This window comes from Pyxicephalus adspersus, chromosome 7 (assembly GCF_032062135.1).
Source record: "Pyxicephalus adspersus chromosome 7, UCB_Pads_2.0, whole genome shotgun sequence".
NCBI lineage: Eukaryota > Metazoa > Chordata > Amphibia > Anura > Pyxicephalidae > Pyxicephalus > Pyxicephalus adspersus.
This window is the reverse complement of record NC_092864.1, coordinates 78,571,289-78,590,063: the sequence shown is the minus strand read 5'-3', so window position 1 is coordinate 78,590,063 and position 18,775 is coordinate 78,571,289. Positions and strand designations below refer to the sequence as shown.

The 18,775-nt window shown below is 38.4% G+C and overlaps 1 protein-coding gene across 2 annotated transcripts in view; it reads right to left on the bottom strand.

Moving 5' to 3' along the window:
• The window catches only part of TMC5 (transmembrane channel like 5), an 89,693-nt gene that overhangs the window by 38,979 nt on the left and 31,939 nt on the right, over nt 1–18,775 (bottom strand). For both annotated transcript variants that reach the window (XM_072419020.1, XM_072419021.1), the window contains exons 2-8: nt 17,260–17,399; nt 12,480–12,706; nt 11,272–11,364; nt 10,712–10,828; nt 6,349–6,451; nt 3,143–3,230; nt 1,683–1,931 (exon numbers count right to left, since the gene is read on the bottom strand). In XM_072419020.1, the coding sequence (XP_072275121.1) occupies nt 1,683–1,931; nt 3,143–3,230; nt 6,349–6,451; nt 10,712–10,828; nt 11,272–11,364; nt 12,480–12,706; nt 17,260–17,333 (951 nt within the window). In that variant the 5' untranslated portion in view covers nt 17,334–17,399. The remainder of the gene's footprint in view (nt 1–1,682; nt 1,932–3,142; nt 3,231–6,348; nt 6,452–10,711; nt 10,829–11,271; nt 11,365–12,479; nt 12,707–17,259; nt 17,400–18,775) is intronic.

The following is an 18,775-nucleotide window of genomic DNA, read 5'->3' as shown; positions in this document are numbered from 1 at the left end:
CCCAAGCTACAGCATATGTGCATAGCTGCAGAGAGGGGCATGGAGCAAAACTGTATTCACCATGGTAGATAGCAGGGTGGTGGTGAAGTGTGCAGACAGAAGCGGTCTACTGTATAGTATTCAGTATTCAGTATGGAGGGTCGTGATTTATGGCAGCCTTCTGTTTAATAGATAAGTTGTCTTCTCTATCATTACTAACCTCTCCATTCTGGTTGTTGTTAATAGGCAGTATTATTTAATAGCTGTTTGGGGTTGTTAATATGTGTATATCCCTCTAACTGGGCACACATACTTCAACTTGCCCATCCACAATGTTTTGCAGACCTTTTCCCCCTGCCAAGAAATATACTAGGCGCAGCTCTTCCCCAAATTTCTGAAATATGTTACAGATGCCCCCATGCTATCTATTAAAAATTGGTGACCAGAAATGTAAAAATGTATGTTGACAACCCCAGACTAAAGCATGTAGTTCAAATCTGTCCCATTGTAATCCAAGAAACAGATCATACAGTTTATGCTGTCCCTACTAGTTTTTCTTAGATTATGTTTGATGTAAAAAGTAACTGTTGAAGTAAAAAATACAAGAAGCTGGCTATTGGTTTGTATCCTTAAAGCCCTATTGACCTGCTAAGTGCTGCAGCAAAGGCTAAAATACTTTGTACTGGTAACACATAGGAGAGTCAAAAATTTGTGCACAAACACAAGCAAGAATGACTTCCTTAAAAAAAAGCAGTGTTAGTTCTTGGTGAGGTTGACCTTTAAAAGTTAGTCACCTGTTGGCTGTGCTAAGTTCCTTGAAAACTCCCTTGGAAGAAATTACTACTAGCTGTTTATAGGATTGCAGCTATAAGGGAAATATATTACTACTTTACAATGCTAGCAAAGTCAATGGCCAGAGATGTTGCCTACAAATTATATTGTCACATGAGAAATTCAAAGCAGGATCACTATTGGTCGTTTGTCCTACAATCGCTTGTCCTACTTGATCCCCTTTTCATAGAACAGTACGGCTCAGTGTGTACAGTGCTCATTCGTTCATCTGTCATTCTTTGTTACTGAAAAATATCATAAAATATCATTTCCAGCTAAATTGCATGTGTGTACACAGACTTGTTCTACTAAATCATCAGCCATGGTGGTGTCCATTATCAGCTATGGTGATAGTAAATAGGGGCTTACATTGCCATGACTGCAACAGCTAGGTAGAACTTTAGATAAGGACAGGGGTAGGCAAACTCCGGTCTTTAGGCCGGATACGGCCTAGCCAGTAATTCAGTCTGGCCTAACGCCCCCCTAGTTATTTATTGATGAATCCAGCCTAATTGAATTGTCGCGTTATCATGTGTTCCCGCAATATCATCGAGTTCCTGCACAGTAATGCCAATTACTATGCCTAAAGAGCAGAAGCAACGCGACAAAACTCTGCCAAAACAGATCTAGATTGATTTGTTATTGTTGCTGTTAATATAGTCAATCCTCAGGAGATGATCAGATGTTTAATACTTTTCTGCACACTTTTCATTACACTCTCCAATCTCAAAAAAAGTTCATAGCAGGTACAGAGGCCAGAAAAATAGAATTCAGCAGACCATTACACTGCAGGTTAACATAGGGAAAAAAAGACATACTACACAAAGACAGAAATTTGAATGACCACGAAAAACACCCTAATTAGTACTTACAGCTCCTGTGAGAAGTTCCAGTCCAGAAAATGATAAGTTGTTGAGTGGCATGTCAACAAACTGTGGAATAGTTATAAAACTAAAGTTCACAATAAATGAGAATATGTTGAAGAGCAACAGCCACTTGAGGAAAACAAAGTAAGACAGAATACTTGATCCAAATTTGCCTTCTATGACTTTCAAGGTACTATGCCAAAGTCCTAACATTTCAAAGACGTCTGAAGCGGCTTGCTTGAATCTCCTGAAGGACTGATTGAAGAGACATGAGAAAAATACATAGGCTTAGGTAGTACACAACATCAAATGTTACTTTTCTGAAATCAGATGTGGACTAACATCTCATATGTATTTTTATAGTTTTTTTTCAATCTTTGTAACTTTACAACTTTATGAATACATTGTGATTTTGCCAAAATCATCCATGTTCAGATTTTACTTTTAATGGGGTGACATCTGTTTCCCAGTTGATATATTGTCACATTTTCTCCTGGTGGTAACTGTAAGTGGCAACACTGATGCACTATTCTCATGATTGGTAAGCTAGTCTATAGCAATGATGTGCAGCTGAGGTTGGAGCAAGTGCAGAAAGCATAGGAATATTCTGGAACATTTTCTTAGTTTTTATTTATTTTGTATTCTTTTGGCTTGATATTTGATGTTATAATACAGTGTGTGCAATACAAAAAAAGATTTTTGAATAATAGCCTGTCTATCCAACTTACATATGTAGATTGGTATCTCCTGATCCAAAAGGTTCTTCACCTATTTTAGCAGTTTACAGTTCCTTGTTAAGCTTATATAGGAAGCCAGGTTATCAGATAGTGATCTTCTCTAAAGCCTTTCTTTGTTTGCATACTACAGTAGATAATCTAGTGTTAGTAAACACTGTGTTATTTTTAAGGGTATGCAGCACATCAGATGTTAATAGGAGGTGAATTAGTACACTCGCTACACTGGTTTTGTTCCAACAGTTGCTCGAAAGAACTACAATTGATCATTTTGAGCAGCAGGTTTTGAGTATCTGTATAAAGCTTAAAGCTAGTGCAATAACATGAAGAGCAAATTAACATCAAGATACGATTGTGATTTTAGGAATGTTTGCAGTAACTGGAGTAGGGGGCATTGCTGACAGTGAAAATATCAGTCAACAGCCTATATTAACAAAAAAGAAGCAGAACCCATCCTGGAATTCTCAAAAAAAGGAGAAAAGTACAGTACATCAGTTACTATTAGTTAAAAACTGTAGTGGCTTCCCAGGGCCCAATGATTTTCATGAAGCCTGGCATCTGCATATCCGACTGGCGACTGATATATGCACATGTGCACTGCATTCCTTTTAAAAGAAGCATTACTTTTCAAGCAGTAAAGTATGTAAAAAATTTAAAATAAAGATATATGGTACATTATAAATAAAATGTTAAAAGGGAAAATAGTTAAACAAGAAAAGAAAAAAGACTTACCAATTGAATACTATAAAGACATCCTGAACAGCAGTTCATTTCAGGACCATCTTTTGAAGATTTCTGTTTTATTTTCATAACTTGGTTCCTGCAGAGAATAACCTTTTATGTAATCATACATACACTGTCTTTTGCAGCCTTTCTATAATCCTATCATCATTTTTTTTAAATGAATACATTTTTATTATAGGTGCATATTGTAATGGCAGTTTTAATAGGCAGTTGTGCAGTACTTTCATTGGCAACTAAAACCCTAAATCCAACAGGCAGGGGAAATTGTGACGAATGCCCTTTCAGCCCACACCCCTGCGCACAGACATTCCAGCACGCTCAGCAACAGTACACGCACTAGCAGGCTGAGAAGGGCCGCCACAGGACAAGGTTAACCACTCTGTTACCCCTTGCCCAACAAACCATCACAGGTAGACTGCCACCACATGCTTAGGCAGAAGAATGCACTCTTACCCTGGACAACCGCAGTTATGCTTCTGCTTCTTTAATACTGTCTGTGTCACATGCTGCCACTCTAAACAGGGATGTCCCAGAAATCATCAATGTTTATAGTAGCATTTTTCGGGTTAGCAAGTTACTCTATTTCTACTTGGAGCATTCTAAGATTCAGTTTACAGATTTCATAGTGTTTAACCACCTGGGCGATTACCCTGAACCTGGTTCAGGTCAAGAAAACTTGCTAAAAGCGTTTACCCCGAACCAGGTTCAGGGTAGCTAAAAATAGAAACAAGCGTTACAGTGCAATCTGATTGTCATACAACATTGTATGACAATTGGATTACAACTGAAAAAATACTTACCTTGTCCCCGCAGCTCCTTCGGAGACGTCTGTCCTCTTCTGTCTTCTCCCAGCGCGTGCAGTGACGATCTCCAGGGTTTCCCGGTGACGTCGCTACATGCGTCGGTGCAGGTGGGAGGCGGGGCAGGAAATTTAAATTTGTTCCCACAAATTTAAATCACTTTGTATTGGATTCAATACAAAAAAGCTGTATTGAGTCCAATACAAAGAAATCTTTAAATAATATATATATAATTGTATTATTTATATATATTATATAAGCTACTGTACAGTTAAATTACTTTACACACTATTTTTTATTTTTTTTATAATGTTTTATAAATTTTTTTTTAACGTTTATCAAATTTATAAAATTTTGGACATATTTCGGTGAGTTATGCCTAAGAATTATAGCCTACAATCTAAAATAAATTTCCATGAAAAAATGTAACGCTTTTTGCATGGAAGTACGGAAAGAATTAGAACACCCGGCGTTTGTGTACGCGTCCCTCTGCGATTGCTGATGATGTCAGTGCAGGAAATTCAAATATTTTATATTGGATCCAATACAATGTCCTGTATCCAATCCAATAAAAAATAATAGAAAATATATTTATGTGGTTTTGTCTATAGGTGACTTAGGACTCTGTTTTAAAATTTACCACACTAGGGAGGTGTTTTAGAAAAGTATATTACTATACAGTATACCGAATTATTGCATTTTCAGTATTTATTTATTTATGCATTCTTGTTTACGCTGATTTTTGTGTTTTTTATTTAATTTTATTAAAAGTAATTTTTTTTTACCTGATTGTGTGTTTTAAACTTTAATATATTCATGATATCTACTAGACCCTTGTTTGGACATATTTCTGTAAGTTACAGGTCTACAATTTATAAACAAAAATTCATGAAAACCAGTGTATCCAGAAATCCAGACATCCGTAAAACACCCACGAGGTTATTATGTAAAAACATACAAAAACACTGTGCATGAACAAATACAAAACAATAAACACTAATCAAATAACAATAAAAGAACTAAAGCAACAGGGTAAAATAAAAGGGAAAACTGTGAAATAATACTTAGGTAGAGTTGGTTTGCCTTGGTCCAGGTTGCTGTGTAGAATCAGTTAGGCTCCCTGCAGTGCTCAAAGTGTCAGTGCCGTTGTCCTTAGCAACAAGGTGATATCTGTAAGAGCTCCCTCTGCTGGGCTTATATGGCTTTTTCTATGCCAACCACAGAAGTGGGACTAATAAGACCATCCAATGATAGCAGGGTGGGGTCTGTCTGATAGTAGGGGCTGTGTCCACATGGATTATGATGCTCTGTGGACACTTCCAAAATGCCCTTGTTCTAGCTATTGTTAATAATTTCATAAGTACAGGTTTTTAAAATGCCAACTCCCATATTATTTATCAGCACCACAAACAGAGTTCACAGAGACCAAACTAGGCATGTCTGGGACTTATGGTTCACCAAAACAGGCTAAATATGGTTTCCAGGCTTTCCTGAGGCCTAAGAGACTAGTCACCATAACAATCCAGTTACAAATCCGCCAACTCTACTTTATACAGGACGTTAAAGTGGAAATATAAATTAAATTAGAGACCATTCTACTAGCATTATCTGAGTTTTATGACACATGGAGACACAAAACTCCAACATTTACAATGTGTGTTGCAAACTAGAGGGACTCGAAGGGTGCTGGTTGTCAGAAACAAAAATATCTGATAAGGAGAAATGTATGACCCTGGTCTGTTGTATTTTGAAACAAAGAGAGACCAATTTACATTTAAGGGGAGATCAGACAATAATGTTTTCCCAATATAACAAAAATGAATCCTGATATTTACTGTAACAACAGGCAGAGATGTGCTGTTGTAGTAAATGTTGTAATCAATTCATTGTATGTAAAAAAAAAAAAAGAAAGACAAAAGAATAAATCTGATTGATATTGAAGGGTGAATGGTGGTAATCCAAGCAAACAGTCGATATCATGAAGATATTGATTCTATACCTGGTTGTGCAAGGCCAGCTTTAGAAACACTTCTGCATACTGTAAAATATTTCTATTTATTGATATCTAAACCCACCATCACCGCTTGCAGGAGTAGCTTTTGCTCTAGGTACACTATGGGCTCTATGTGTAAATGTTTTCACCCAAGATGCACCCAACATTTACTCACAATTTACACATTTTTCACATTGGATTCAATTAGCAGTTATGGGAATCAACCTGTACTCATGGAGCCAAGGGTGGAACAAGATGCACCAGAGGTAGAAAAAAAGAGTTTCATTTTTATACAGTGGTTTTCCTGGAAGTGGAGGAAGTGCCACCCGTAGATAAGCCCAACCAAACAAAAAACAACTGGCCATCACTGTTTTAGTTTTTGCAAATAATGCAACTCCTACCTTAGGTCTCGTTTTTCATTTAGACATGTTGGAAATTTACAGATTTCCTTGGATAGATTACTGTTAGACAATTCCGCAAGTTCTGCAATTAGCTTTTCTTTTTCTGATTAATAAAGAACAAATAAATATCAACAAGAAAATATTTCGCACAGAATAAAAAATATTTACATGAAATGTTTTTGAGTATATTTAATTTCACACCAACCTTTTTTCATCTGGGGGCATCTTCGTATTCACAGTAGGTAAGTGGCCAGGAATGTGTGACAGGGCAGCATAGTATGACAGATATAGTTTTTCTTATCTTGTAATGGCACCGCAGCAATAACATTTTAGAGGGAGTTAGCCACAAGAGTCCCCCACCTATCCTATATTTTATTTTTTATGTAATTTTTTTTATTGAAGGATTTGCACTTGTACAAAACCTTACAAATAATAATTAAACATTTTTAACATATGTCATGAGAAACAAAACAGAAAGGAATATTTATATATATATATATATATATATATATATATATATCATAATTCAGTAAACAAGAAACAGGTGTTTACAATTCCTTTAACAAAAATAAAACAATGGCAATTAAATTAAACATTTTAGAGTATGTACACACGTGCAATAATTGTCACTGGAAAGGAACTTTCACAATCCTTTCCAACGACTAATGACTGCATGATGCATGAACGAGTCCTGTACATACAGCACCGTTCTGCTCTATGGGGGGGGGGAGGGGAAGAACGACGGGGAAGCACCCTGCTGTGCTCTCCCCCCTTCTTCACTTCCATTAAGATCATTCGTCGCCCATCGTGCGTGGATACGACAGGACGGTCGTTCAGACGATGGGCAAAGAGTGGTGTACACATGCCAGATTCTCATCTGATATCGCCCCTGAGCCAATTATCAGAGGAAAACCATTGCATGTGTGTATATAGCCACCTAAAGAAGTCAATTATGATGAATCATTGTTGTCATCCTCTCAGCAGGAGATCATTAGCGAACATTCCTAAAGTATACCAAGATGTATGTTCAAATGTGTGTCTTATCTGTTGTTTAATAGATTGGGGTTGGATTTCTATAAATGACTACTAATTTTCAACAAATTTTGAAATTTTAGTTTATTTAGTTTCTTTATCTAAAGAGGCCTTTATCCACTACATACAAAATACAAAAGCCAATTGTCTTTAAATAGCCATATATTGGGAGGTTCTGAATCCAACCACTTGAGGAAAATAGTTTTCCTAGCTACTAGGTAAATTATAGACAACAAATTATGACTTCCTCTGGTAATTCGTGCACCATGCAAATGAATTTGCTCATTCTGGGGATAATGGCATGCAATTTACTAAATAGGAAAAAAACATAATTAGCCACCTTGCGCTAAAACTGTTTAATTTTTGGACAATCACAAAGGGCATGAAATAAATCTGCCCGCTCCTTTGTACATTTAAGACTATGTGGGGTGTTGCTAAAGCCCATGAGATAAACTCGATAGGGGTAGATATATATACTCCATGAAATAATTTAAGCATCGCTTCCCTGTACATAGCAGATGGCAACACCGTCCATGCTCTAGAGAAATCCGTGAGAATTTCAGCCTATGATTTATCAGGGAAATAATCTGACCTCCTAACTAGGCCAACTTTCCGCTTGGTCAATCTAATCTTTTTGTAGATTTCAGTAATTGTTTTTTTTGGTGGGTTTCATCATTTGGTGGCTACATCATTAATAGGCATTTTCCAATTGTTAATGGCTAAAGATTTTAATAAAGTCGAAGTATATGATTGCATAAAAGCACAAACAGCCATTCTCAGAAAGGAGTATTCAGCTGCTGCTTCTTCAAAATGAAGAGGACGCCTAGTCTCTCAATTTACCAAGGACCTGAATGGAATATAGGCCATTTCTGTAAGAAAGGGGAAAATGCTAAATGAGGTACATCCTGATACCCCAAAAAGGGCAGAAGAAGAGATGAATGGCTATTCAAACAATGACGTCCCCTGATCTTGTGCCATATTTGCCAACAAGAATAGATTATAGGGTTAGAAGTAACTTCCTCAGGGATTAAGTCCCTGTGGATATGGAGAATATATTTTAGATTCAAATTAGGAGCAAATTGTTGATCCAAAAAAGGATCTGCATATCCAGAATAATAATTTTATATAACGTAAAATGGATGCTGCATTATATAATTCAATGTCGGGGAAATTCAAACCCCCATTTTGGGTTGTTTGTTGAAGAATCTGGCGACCAAGTCTGGCTCTTTTACTACCTCATATAATTTCACAAAACAGTTTGTAGATATTTTAGAGTTCTTTCTTTCTAACAGGGGCAAAATCTGAAGAATGTATAACAACCGTGGGAAAGTAATAGTTTTGATAAAAACTAATTCTCCCTAGATAAGAGATCATTAGATTGGAACATTTGCGGACTTGCTCATTTAATATTCAGATTTTTGGTAGTAAAATTAAAGAATAAAATTTATGTGGATTCTTAGGATTTTGAACTCCCAAATACTGAATGGAAAGCTTCCACTCCATGCTGGTCTTATGCATTTAGACAGGTATAACGACTTAGATTTGGCAAGATTAATTGTGTAGCCTGATACCAAGCCATATAGCAATATCAAATCTAGTATTGGGGTTAGACAAATAATCTGCAAAAGCCACTAATTTAAGAATTTGGGCGGAACTGGGAATGAGGTTTAAAGCGGTCTTCAGGTTTGTTGTGAGAAAATGAAGTAATTTTTGCCCCTTATAAGTTTCCTGAATATCAATGAGGTGTAAGTTGGATCTTCTGCTCCTGGTTTCCAAATTCTCCAATTTGCTTTCCCCGGAAGTTAATGAATTGGCCTGGGCCAAGATTTTATTTTGAGAGTCCAACAATTAATCCTCCAGGTCACTGACCCTATGCTCCAATTCTGCTATACGCTGGGTATTAGAGGCAAAAGTTGCAAGAGTAGTTTCTATAGTTTTCTGTAATCCTTCAAATTTCTTATCAAAATATGGTAATTTTTGAAATCAGGTGGTGTAAGTATTGTGTTCCTGAGCTCTCCCCCTCCTATGGCTCCATAGAAAGTGGTATGTGTGGAGAAAGGGGCGAGGGAGGAGGAGAGGAATCAGGTATCTGTGAAGGTTTTCGGTTTTTGTTTTGTTGGATTTTTGCGATTTGTAGAAAGAAGTTTTCCTACAAATTTATCCATTATGTAAAGTTTCTTGCACAAAGGGTAAGTGATATCACTACAGCAGAGAAGCACTTAATCAAATATGTTGCCCCAGCTATATTGATTTCTTCAGCAGAGCTAGCAGAACCAGCAAAATATGAAGCACTATGATGAGAAGTTGCAAAAAATGTGGTGGATGTTTCTCCAGCAGTTCCAGAAAGCTTACTTAAATCACAGAAGTACACTATATGCTTTGTAAGAGGTATCCTACAACAGCTACTCACTGTGTATTCCAAGATGTAGCAGAACAAAAAGTGCTGGAGAACAGATGCCAGCTCCCATGTCCTCCAAGAGGGATTGTTAGATCAGTGCTGAAGACTGGTAATTTGTGTAATCCAAAATGTAGCAGAACAAAGACCTGGGAAAAAAAAGATGCCAGCTCCCTTGTCTTCCAAGAGGGATTCTTATATCAGTGCTACCTTGTCTTCCAAGAGGGATTCTTATATCAGTGCTCCCTTGTCTTCCAAGAGGGATTCTTATATCAGTGCTGAATTGCTGTTAGTCCTTCCCAGGGTACCGAAAAAAAAAAAAATACAGGAGACACCTGCAGGCAGGGACTGAAAGAGAGGGCCTGCACAGATGGTGCCTTTTTCCTGAGTGTTTTTTGTAGTAAGAGAATTGAAAATAATGGTTCTCTCACCTGATTACTGGTCACCGCTACTAATCTCCCCCGAGCCCATAGGGGAGAATCTATAGAAGTGATGCAAATGGGATTTTCTAGCGGGCCGCAGGGATAAGATGCGGCCGCTGCTATAGCTCCACCCCCGCTATCCTACATTTTAATATATCTACAGCTCCTGTTTCAGGAGAAACTGGGATTCAAAGAACATAAGCAGACAATAATATATGTCAGGGCACCGTGGTATGGTAGGAGTAATAATATTTGAGTGGGGGGGGGGGGGTGTAGCCACAAGAGTCCCCCAATTCTACATTTCCCTTCTACTACTGTTAAAGAGCAATTGGGGTTCACAGAAGGTAAGTGGCCAGCTATGTGTGACAGGGTAGCATGGTAGTGAGGAAATATGGACCTGGAGTGTCCCCAGGGTTAGTCCTACTTTAAAGTTATACTATCAGACTGTATAGATGACACTTGCTGAAAACTGCATGTCAGTAAGATTGATAGGCAATAAAGAACAATAGCTCACCTTGTTTATTGCTATCCTCAATCTCTTTTTCCAAAGCGGGGTCAAGCCTAGCAATATTGGATGGGTGCATATATCGTACTGGAAATACACTCTGACGCCTTGAATGTTTTCTTAGCCCTTAATTTAACAAAGGATACAATATTCACTGCTTGTAAATGAAAAAGAACAAAAAACAAAAACATTTATATATATATTCAACACAAAAAATTCTAACAGTATGAATAAAACATTTAATTGTAAAGTCCCTGTAAGCACTTTAAGGCAGTATATTACCAGTAGCAGTACCTGAAGGGTAGACTATCACCAGTCAGAATCCTTTATGTTCAAACCTATACTGCAGAAATGACAACTGGAAGATGACTGATTGACATGAATTTAGGGACCTTTCCTTTACAGCGTACATACCTTACATCCACCTATATACAAAAATTGTTCTAGGAAAAACATTTCTTATTCTCAATCAGCAATCAATCAGTTTTCAGTTATTATCCATGAGAATTACTGTGAATGTAGCTCAACAAACCCTACGTTGACATAACATTAGAAGCCTAGATCCATACCTCCATCTGATACATCCATTGCATCATCTGTATCCTTGTCGAGGTCAATATAAGAAGGTCCCTGATTTATGTCCTCCCGAAATGAGGGATTATCTATCAAAGTAAAATGTGTTATTAATTATGATGTGTAGAAGAACAAAGCATACAATACCAATACTAAATTAAATTTTCTCTATAGGAATGTATGTCAAACTAAACCTAACTATACAGTAATATGTTCTTAAAATTATTAGCATTATTACCATGGCTATCTGTAAGTATATCAGTTATTTTTAGAGAATACGTATAAGGATATGTTTTTCTATGTCAGTGTCTTGCCACATTGTGTGTTGTCATAAATAAATATAGGTTTACTTCAGCTGATTTTAGACGCAACTTTTGCTGCTTATGTGCTCAAAAATCCAGGATTGGGTTAAGGGGTAGGACTGGGATTAGAATAAGGGTTAGGGTTTAGGTCCATCACAATCCAGGACAAGGTTAACTGAAGCAGGACATATCAACGTTTCTGTACAAAACCTAAAAAGAAAACACAAAAGCCTAGAAATTTAAAAAAAAATTTAAAAATGTACAGTAAATTCAAAAAATCGGTAAATATTCTCACCAACATGTACTCTATATTTTTTAAAAGTATCCAACTAAGGCATCTATATGAGCTTGTTGGACATTCCATGGGCATTACCATTGATCCCCCTTCCCTTTTAAAGTAAGACAGCCTTTAGTCCCTTGGGAATATTTCCACAAAATTTTAGATTGTGTCCTTAAGATTTTGTACCTATTCAGTCAAAAAGGCTAAAAGGTGTCTAATAGTGTTGCAGTCATTGCTCTTCTAATATTGTTGCAGTCATTGCTCTGTGTGTGGCACTCCATCATTTTTTACCAAATTAATTAAATCATGATTTATGATCTGGTTTTGTACATAGAGACACAGTTGTAGTGGAACAGAAAAATCCTTACCTGAAAAGTTGTCATGATAATGGAAGTGTTCAATAAACTAAAATTAAAACTTTGTATGCTGTAGAAGTACTTTTCACTTAAAGAACCATAGCTAAATAATCTATACAGAGATGTCTAAAATGTGTAGCAATATAGTACGTATATTAGATGTGTTATAAAGATGTAAAAAGATATGTTTCTTTAGGTATTTTTTCTGTTATAGATTGTTCATTTTTTAATGGTTTATAAGATTTACATAAAGTGACTTTACTTACAATGCCCCAAGAAATACATCTCATCCCTAGATGAGGAAAATCTGGGAATTTGCATGCTGTAATCTGTATCCTTCTGCAATGCATTCATTGGTGGAATTCCTTGATTTCCCCTCCAGTTACTAGTTTCAGGACTATCATTGTCTCTTTCTTCATATGGATTCTGGCGGAAAGAAGAATTCTGTCTGGACAATGGTCTGGTGGAAGGTCTTGAAGATCTTCTCTGAAGCCTACAGAACATGGGCACATATTTTTCATTTAATTAATAAAGCAAAACACTGTATTGTATTCTTAGTAGTCTATAGTCAAATAAGCTAAGTAATCCACATCCATCCAAATGCATCTTAGAAACTATTCACCACCTCTGTTGCCTACATTTTTGGTGGTGGCTGGGCTAAGGGACATAGCATGTACCTAGGACACAATGGTGGTCTGGATTTTACTTTTCAACAACTTTGCTTTACACATATGTGCTCAAATTCTACTCTAATAAATAAAGTCAAATGAATCTTAGATTGCTAGTCCCTGGACTTTGTAAAATAAATAAAGTAAGTATAAAATAATACATGAAATAGAAACCTCTCAGGACAGAATCAGTGATCTAGAACAAACATGTGTTGCCAAGTTTTTCCTTCTTTGGAAAGGCGAAGGTGAAAGATGGAGTATGCAGCTTCAAAAACCCATCTATGATGACACAAGTGTGTGGCACTGCAAAGTAGATGCAGTCTGAGCTGGCTCTGGCCTGTGCCTTAGGCTTCAGTAATCTGCCTGCGATAACCTTGATGGGTCCCCTATTGAAATCCAGTGCAACCTCTTTATCCAAGATGGCGCCGGTTCCTCTTCTGCAGCGCTTACCACCATCTCCCCCACTGATGGATTTGGAGGATAGCCTGGATTCAGGCCAAAAGCAGATGGGGAGCTCGGTATTGGAGGAGCATCCTATGCTGCTGCAGTGTATGCACTCCATGATAAGAGAGGAACTCACTAAGATCTCTGTATTGATGACAACTGAACTAAGGCAAGACCTTAGCGATACGCATGGACGATGCAACCATGGTCCTAGAGAGTCTGGATCATGATCTTGAGGAGGCTCAGAAGGAAATCGCAACCCTTAAAGACCAACTTAAGGACTGGAAAAGGGGCCCACAGGAGTAATCTGCAGATCTGGGGTGTACCCGAAACTATCTTTGACCTGCAAGGGTATGTGACAGCTCTGTTTTAGAGCTGGTCCCTGATGTCCCTGTAGAGAGGCTGGAATTGGAAAGGATACATAGGACCTAGTGGCTAAATTACATTTCTTGTGCACAAAGGAACTAATTCTGCAAAAAGCCTGTAACTCTTCCCACTTAATATTCCATGGCACAGAGTACAGTGTATACACAGATTTAGCACTCTATGCTTGCGAAACAGTTACCCGTTTAAATTCCTGTTCCAACTACGAAGATGGATGTACCAACTTCAGACACCGGAGGAAGCTCACGAGTGTTTTTCAGATCCTCCCAGCGGTTTCAAGTTCTAGCCTGGATGGGATCCCAAGTTTTCCAAGCCAAATCTCCTGGTTGACGGCCCCTGTTGCTTTGCCCACCGGAAAGCTCCTAGTTTCTGTCAACATGAACGGTTTGCTGGTCCCCAGAACCCTTGAAACACTTCCCTAATTTTGGATTTTATTTTTTTAAGTTTTAATTATAGCTATTGAATAAGGGAAGCTCACACTGTTTTAAATAACAATCATTTAAATCTTAAGGGTTGCTTTTATTTTGCGAAAGTTCTAGGCCTAGTGGCAGAGCAACCATTGAGAGTGCTGCCCCCTCACCGGCATTGTGAGGGTGGTCGTCGTGTTCTCCACCAGTATTTTCCAGGATGCTAGTCCTGGCCTTTTTTTGGTCCTCCTTACCTGGGCGATTTTTATTTTTGTTACTATTCTCCACCTCCCTTTTTTCCTTCCCTTCCCTTTTCTGTTTTTTTCATATGTTCTTCCCCTGCTCCATTGGTCTAGTGCTGGTTTGCAACTGGTGAGACCAAAACAACTTTTGTTCTTTTCTGGTTGAGATGTGGCTCCTAAGTTGCTGACATTGAATGTCCAGGGCCTTAATTCACCCATAAGGAGGAACAAGGTTCTCATTTTCATACTCATGTGTTGACAAGTCTTGTGTTATTCTCAATCTTAAATTGGATAGATGTGCCAGATCGCCCAGGTCACCCCTTCCTGACCGTGCATATTTACTTGAGCTGTTTAAGGATATGGGTCTTGCAGACCTCTGGAGAGAGCTGCACCTGCTGCTTGTATGGGATGCAAATAAATCGGTGCTGAGGGGTTACTTAATACAAATAGCTTCTGCCTGCAAAAAAGAACGTACCCAACTCCAGACCCGACTTGAGGTTGACTACCTTAGGGAGGTGCAACTTCATAAGCTAAACCCCACTATTGCCACCAAAGAGGTGCTCCACAAAATCAAGTCTGAACTCCACAAGTGTTTGACACAGTCCTCTGAGCGCCAGTCGAGGTGGTCTACACAGAAATTCTACCAGTCTAGCATTAAGCCCGGCCCGATGTTAGCCAAGCAATTAAGATGCTTGGCTCCTAAGTTAGCCCCTATATCTTTACGCATGCCCACGAAACATCTTACCAGCAACCCTGTGGAGATACTTCAGGAATTCTAATCGCTACTTTCTCAGTTGTACTCCCCCCATTTGGTGAATTTTTAGATGAAACATTTTTTGATTCTAGGTTACCCTAGATCCCGACTGCTAATCTAGAAACCTTGCAAAAAAAAATATCTCGGAATCCGGGGTTCAAATCGCATTCAGATCCTTAAAATTGGGCAAACGCCCGAGGCCTGGTGGTTTTTCTCCGCTTTTTAACAAAAAAAAAATGCTTGATTTAATTACACCCCACCTGGTCACTGTTTTTAACTGTCTCAAAGAGGGTTCTAGCCTACCATCTGAATCACTGAAGGCATCCACTGCTATGTTACCCAAACCCTCGACGACCCCCACTTCTGGGAGAATTACAGGCCGATATCATTATTGAAAGTGGATGTCAAGATTTTTTGGCTAAGATCTTGACCAGTTGTATCAATCACTTCCTCGGCAGGCTGATCCACCAATTGGGTTTTGTCCCACGGAGGCAAGCTGGCCAAGTCCAGGTCTGTACAATTTATGTTTCATTCATTGGACAAAAGAAAGGCATTTGATTCGATTTCAAGACAGTATATGTTTTTGCCCTGAGAAAGTGGGGGTTGGGTAAGAAGTTTCTTAACTGGGTGATGGCATCCTATACTTCCCCATATACCACAGTCAAATATATAGGATTTGAATCCCCTGCCTTCCCTATACCTTGCGGCACTAGGCACGGATGTCCCCTATCACCTGTATAGTTCATACTCGCACTGAAGTACTTGGCTGCAGCCTTTCAGACTAACCATAATATTGCAGAAATTAAGCTCCTTAGGACCAAAGACAAAATCTTGGTATTTGTTGATGATGTGTTACTGTCCTTAACATCTCCAGTAAGAACCCTCTCTAATTTATGCTCCACGTTGGCAGCTTTTGCGTAGTTCTTTGGACTACTGATTAACAACGCTAAGTCAAAGGCTTTTAATGCCCTGAAGCCAAATTTTGCATTCCAAAAGCTAGATATTATATCTTACTTGGGGGTCAACATCTCTCCTCAAATTGCCTCATATATATATAACGTGAACCAACCCCCTTTGTTTTAAGGGTTGTCAGCACTACTCACTAAATGGTGGGGTTTTTCTTTTTCCTGGGTAGGCAGGATCCACGCCCTTAAAATGTCTTACCTCCTTAAGTTATATATCTTTTCTGCACCCTCCTGATCCCTATTCCTGCACTGGTCCTCCAGTTGGAACAACGTTAAAAGCTCAATTTTATTTGGTACCCGCGCAGGCAGGCATAGGTATTAGTACTATATCTCCCCGAAAATACTGGATGTCTATCTGTGCCTAACCTGCGCAAGTACCTTTTGGCGGCGCAAATAGTGCCACTGGTGGCTCTTCACCGTACAGAGGAATTTCCAGTATGGACGCAGACATGTGCAGCAGAATACCCCTCAGCGACGATTTATAATATACTTTGGCTCCTGACCTCAGGGTGGCCGTTGATCGAAGACCCTACATTGTCTTATGAGTTAGGCCTGTAGGACAGGGTGAGGACCCCTGCAAGATTAAAAATACTTAACTCAAGAATGTATTGTATCTTTTTAACTGCCAGAAGTGATACAGGGAAACAAAAAAAAATGCAGCATAAAGAAGACGAAAAGTCATTTCTGACTATAGACGTCAAACACTGGCCAGCCATCCAGTCACTAATGTATTCAGATAGTGGTTACAAGCACATTTTTTTGCATTACTTGCATTACAGAAGGTATAGCATTGTCACCCTATGACTAGAAGTGTTTATTAACAAAATAAAAGGGTGACGATAAAAGTGAAGAAAACAGAATAAAAATAAATAAAGCAGCAATACCGTTTAAAGACTGGTAAGTTGCAATAAATAACACTTTTGTTTTTGGGTTTACGCTTTAACTATTATAACTTTAAGATTGTCTCTCTTTTTATTGTGTTTATGCCAATGTGATCTTGTATTCTAATAGGTAAAACATTCTAGAGACTGACGGCACATACAACTCCTGGCCATCTAGTTCTCAAGAGCTTCTGTATCCTAATCTTTCATGTAGTCATCCAACAAATCGCCCAAAACTTTCATAACTTTGTAAGTAGATACACTTTATTTATGGCAAATATAAACCTCAGTGCAGACTTACCCTCTGTCAATCTCAAGCGTCTCTGAATCATGGTATGAAGAGTTATAAAACCCATCATTGTAGTTTAAAGCCATGGTTGGGGTCCTTTCCTGTCTTGTAGTTAAGGCTTTACCTTCTTATGTGTTTCATTTGTCATGTAACTGAAAAATAAAACATTTTATTAAGCACATCTCAAACATTAACAGATGTAATCAATACACATTAATCAATACACATAAACCATAGTGCCATTATACTGACTAGTTATTCAGACAGTTTAGGCTTATCCACGCCTAAGTTGTATACAACCAGCTTTAAAGAAAGGAAAGAAAAACAATTTGTATTTCCAGTCACATATATTTGAATGCAAATAGCAATTGTACGGTTTTTGAATGTAATCATTGGGGGTTGTCTGGATACAAGTATATACATGCCAAAGTTTAACTTAAGTTTTGCTTGAGTAGGGCAGAACCCAAATCTCCCTGAGATTTCTAGAATGATGATTGTGGTCATATTGTGGACAATGCAATGGTGAGCCTGTCTTGGGTCTGGTTCATTTCTTATTTTTCTCAAACCTCTTTTTAAGAGTGACTCTTCCTGTTCTGTTTCTGTGCCTTTGGGTGTTCCCCAAGTCTCAGTCCTTGGACCTGTACTATTCTCTTTACCACTTGTTTGGCAAACGCATAGCCTCCTTCAGCTTTATTATTATTATTATTAATATAATAAACAGGATTTTTATAGCGCCAACATATTATGCAGCGCTGTACATTAAATAGGGGTTGCAAATGACAGACGAATACAGTGACCCAAGAGGAGAGGACCCTGCCCGAAGAGTAGTCCAGACGAGAGATGATAAGAGCATGTACAAGGAGTTTGATGGTCTCAGGGGACAGGTAGGGGTGGATTTTGGAGATGTTGCGTAGGTGAAAGTGACAGGACCTGGAAATGTTCTGAATATGGGGGGTAAATGAGAGGGCAAAATCAAAGGTGACGTCAAGACAATGTGCCTGAGGGGAGGGCCGAATAACAGTGTTGTTAACAGTTAGGAATATGTCAGGGGGAGATTTGGAGATGTGAGTGGGGGAGGATGATGCGTTTTGTTTTATCCAGGTTGAGTTTCAGAAATCTGTTAGACATCCATGATGGGATGGGTGACAGGCATCATGAAACCTTATTCAGGACTGAGCTAGACAAAGTCAGGGGTGGACAGATAGATTTGAGTGTCATCAGCATACAGATGGTACTGTAAGCCAAAGGGTGATATGGGACTACTGAGGAGTTGTACAGAGAATAGAGAACCGGTCCAAGGACTGACCCTTGGGGAACACCAACAGGGAGGATAGTGGGCGAGGTTGAATTACCATTGAAAGGAACTTGAAAGGAGTCGTCAGACAGATAGGAAGCAAACCAAGAGAGAGAGAGAGCTTATAATACAATTCATATGCAAACGGCAATACATTTTCTTTCTCCTTCTGTCATTTCATTCAGTTTCATTCTGCCTGATAGGCATCTTCATGAAACGGGGACAAATACTAAA